Source organism: Protomyctophum parallelum, assembly GCF_964188405.1.
Source record: "Protomyctophum parallelum genome assembly, chromosome: 10".
Classification (NCBI taxonomy): domain Eukaryota; kingdom Metazoa; phylum Chordata; class Actinopteri; order Myctophiformes; family Myctophidae; genus Protomyctophum; species Protomyctophum parallelum.
The window spans coordinates 13151119-13155012 of record NC_139704.1 but is presented as its reverse complement, the minus strand read 5'-3'; the positions used below and the strand labels follow the sequence as shown (position 1 = coordinate 13155012).

The 3894-nt window shown below is 42.8% G+C and overlaps 1 protein-coding gene across 7 annotated transcripts in view; it reads right to left on the bottom strand.

Moving 5' to 3' along the window:
• Positions 1 to 3894, bottom strand: part of LOC310865470 (dystonin-like) — a gene marked incomplete at its 5' end in the record, with an annotated part of 151386 nt that overhangs the window by 1134 nt on the left and 146358 nt on the right. For all 7 annotated transcript variants that reach the window (XM_083774597.1, XM_083774598.1, XM_083774599.1 and 4 more), the window contains 3 exons: positions 956 to 1082; positions 2478 to 2588; positions 3211 to 3404. In XM_083774597.1, the coding sequence (XP_083630723.1) occupies positions 956 to 1082; positions 2478 to 2588; positions 3211 to 3404 (432 nt within the window). The remainder of the gene's footprint in view (positions 1 to 955; positions 1083 to 2477; positions 2589 to 3210; positions 3405 to 3894) is intronic.

Genomic DNA, 3894 nt, shown 5'->3' with positions numbered 1-3894 from the left:
CTATGGAAACAGATTACAAGAAATAATTTAGATATTTGTTTCTTTCGTATATCATCAGATGCCAGATGGCCAACTGAGCGTCATGCAGCCACGCCCTCGTCCCCGCCCTAAGTCGAAAATGCTAGCATCTGAGGGTGTGCTGTATAGGGGGCAGCCTCTGATTATGTGCTCGGCAGTCTGTTCAGGCTCGCCACATTCGCATACCGATAGGCCCCACTTCTTCAGAGATTAGTGAGGTCAATAGATGGCGTGGAATGTCTTCTCATTTTACACCACCCAATAGACCTCTGAACATTTCCCCACCCGGAAATGCAATAGCCATTGTACCCACCAGAGCATGTGAGCGGAGCGGAGCGCAGAGCGAGCGAGGAGCGGAGCGGGGGGATTTTGACTTGAGCGCGGAGCGGGTTTTTAAATGTGTCAGATTGACTTCCGGAGCGAGAACTGTCCTCCGCTCCGAGCCGCTCCGAGCCGCTCAATGCACACAGCACGGCTAATTTACATCATGCTCCAAAAAAGCAAAACGAAGCCCTTCAGGTTTAATTAGCCAATTTCAGGAAAACAGCATTTTATTTTCCCCCCGTCATTTCTTTGTGCTGAGCGGAGCGGGCATCTGAGTGGAGCCTCGGAGCGAGCACGGAGCGGGGAGCGCTCCATGCGTAAATTAAGGTGAGCGCTGAGCGAGCGAGGAGCGGCGTGGGGGAGATGAACGTGAGCGCGGAGCGAGCATAACAAAAGCCGTCGAGAGCGAAGAGCGGAATTATCGGCCGCTCCGCTCCGCTCACATGCTCTGGTACCCACCCACTTATAGTACCCAGTGTGGTAACCGTTACTACAGTTCTAATAACACATTACAATCTATTGTATTATTTATCAATGGACACATGCCCAATATATGATTTTCTTTCTCTCAAAAAAATACAAAATAAATATGATGATGGTGAGGGTTACTCACCTCCTATTGTCTGTGCTCGGGCCTTCATCACAGCAGCGCTGATCAAGGTTCCCTCTTCACTAGACTGGAAGCCTTTTCCTGACAAGTATCCAGGAAGACGTAGTTTGCTGCCCTGAACCGGTGTACTCTGCAAGACACAGAGCTTCCATTACTTTCATATGATACCAATGGCAGTCGCTTGGTTCAACATGAAAGAAGAATCATTCCTTCATGGCAAAAGTATGTACTGGAACCCAACTGGAACATTATAAACACCTTGATTGCAACCGTTACTTTTTATTTTTTAAGGGATATTTCACTTTCAAACATGTTTGGGGTAATTTTACAGTCTACTTGGGCTTCTGGGAAGACACCAAAGACAGTTTTTAAGTTGCTTGATTCAGTATTTAGATTAGATTTGACATTCATTTTAGACTTTAACTTCCTATACACACCCATTGTAACTTCAAACTCCATTTTAACCATGTTAGAAAAACATCTGTCCCTTGGTTCTGGTGACTGATATTCTCCTCCTAATAATGTGAGGAGGCCCTGATTTTTTTACCTCCTCCCAAAAATGCGAGATGAAGGTCTGACCTTGCTGTTTAAATAAAATTCTGTAAGTGAAGACAGTTGTGCGGGATTCTAGTTTTTTCCTACTCTTCCAGTTTTTCCATTTATCCAACGCACCTGTCCCTCGTAGGGAAATACAAAATATTTTGTGTTCACAAAAGAGTAAAATGAACCCAAATATGTTTAAAAGTGAAATATCCCTTTAACCCTCTTCCACAGGCTTTATAATTTCTTCTCATGCACAGTAGTTAACCACTTAACCCGCCAAGATCTGAGTTGGCTCCATCTACACCAAATCTCTACAAGCTCACAGCGCTCCGATCAGCTATTCATTTTAGGAATGTTCTCCCCAGAACATGAGTGCTGGGGTTCAAGTGGTTAATATCCTCAGCAAATTGATAAGCAATATTAGATGCATTAAAAAATCTCAGTTCATATGCTGTGTTACGGGAACGTTAGTTTCTCAGGCAAAGACTTATGGTAGACACTCGGTTAGTACTTGATAATGTTAGTGCTTACCGATCCAACTGAAATCTCTATGTAATGCAGTACCACGCAACCCCTGAAACAACTCTGTAATGTCTGTCGTCATCAGACGAAACCCGGAACTTTCACCCTATTTTGTGTATGTCATTCTATTTATATTATTTAAATGTAAATTAGTGTACCTTTTTTTTTTTACTTTTCAAAAAGAATTAAATGATTTAATTTTAATAGCCGATCTAAAACCTCTCGATGCGTCGCATTGTGAGCATGATAGATCTGCTATTATTCCTGTTCGAAGTACATAGGGCTTAGTGTGGTTAATATCTGTCATCGCAGAGCAAATGTGGAAAATGAAATGAAGCACGACGATGACATATCAGTTGTTTACAGAGGTGCGTTGGATTTCAGCTGGCTGGAAGGAGGCAGTTGTTAGGTAAGACATTGGCAGTTTCCCACATGACGTTTTATTCTTTGTTCACTATACCTCAGAGGATGAACCCTGGCTCTCAAAGGAGTCTGACGATTTAAGAGGACTGGAGGGTTTGCTGTTTGTAAGCCATGGCTTATCATAATTGCGGCTTATTGGTTGGGAAGTCTGAGGAACAACGGCAAATCAAAACACACAGACAAGGATTCACATGGAGAAATTGAAAGGGACATGAAACCCAACAGTAGGCTGAGTCTGTAGTTTATTCTCTGGTTTTCGGAGAAAAAAAAAGCTATAGTAGATTAGAAACACTGCAGCCTAGTTCGCAATGCAACCGCAGCTAAAAAAAGCCACTTAAACCCTAATATTGACCCGAGTAACGGAGTTCTCCTATTTTGGCCCTAGATAAGCTAGCCCCAGCAAGCAAAGGCAATATACAATAATGCCACACCTAAATTGAATATATCCCTTATTATGTTAGCTGCAGCCTGTCATGTTTTTTCTCTACCATAGTTTTTAACCTGACGTGGAAAACAAACTACAAAATCTGCCATAGGGTTTCATCCCCCTTAAAGAATACAAAATAAAATAAAAACTACAGGAAGTGAAGGAACATGAACTACAACACAGAAAACCACAACAAAATGAAACGAGGAGGACAAACAGAAACAATTAAAGGAAAACATGGTTGGGAATATTGGTGTGTATGACTGATGACTTATGACTTGGCGCCTGCAGTCTTGAAACCACAACATACAGTAACTTGCTTCAGAGTGGAATAATGACTTACTTTGGGGGTACTGGTCGCCACTGGGTTCGCCGGGGGGGCAGTGCAGCTGTGGCTGGAGTTGGACCTGGTCGGCGAGCATCCTCTGGACGACGGCCGTGACCTTCGACCCCGGTACCGGAAGCTCGCCATCACCTGTGTGGTTCCTTCTGGGACGATGAACTTTTCCCGCAGCTCCATGTTGGTTCTGCCTTTAGCTAAGAGATGATATTCAGAATTAGTACTATTTTGTAATAATTAACAGTTAGAAACAGAGTACAGTTTGAATGGATGTGGATGGACAGCCAAGTTCTGCTTCATATAAAGCTGGGTATTTAGAATGAATAAAAACAAATGTGGGTAAAGCCTGGGTTATACATAGTTGCGCAAGCGTTGCGAGCTTGTAGATTGGCTATTGTTGGTGCGCAACTAAGGATAACCCAGGTTTTACTGATAATGTGGGATTATGCAAATAATGAAACACAGTGAATGGTAAAACACATGCAGTTTCATTCTGTCAAACAGAATGCCATCAACACATGGCTGCAGCTGTGTAGCACATTAAACAACATCAACCAAAACAAGCAATGCTGCTTTGTTTGGTTTTGTAAGAGCTTAGAAATCCAAATAAATCGGCGTCCAAATCTACACGATATTGTTGAGAACAGAATGGAAAATGCTATTTGCAGGAGGAAACAGTCAGATATG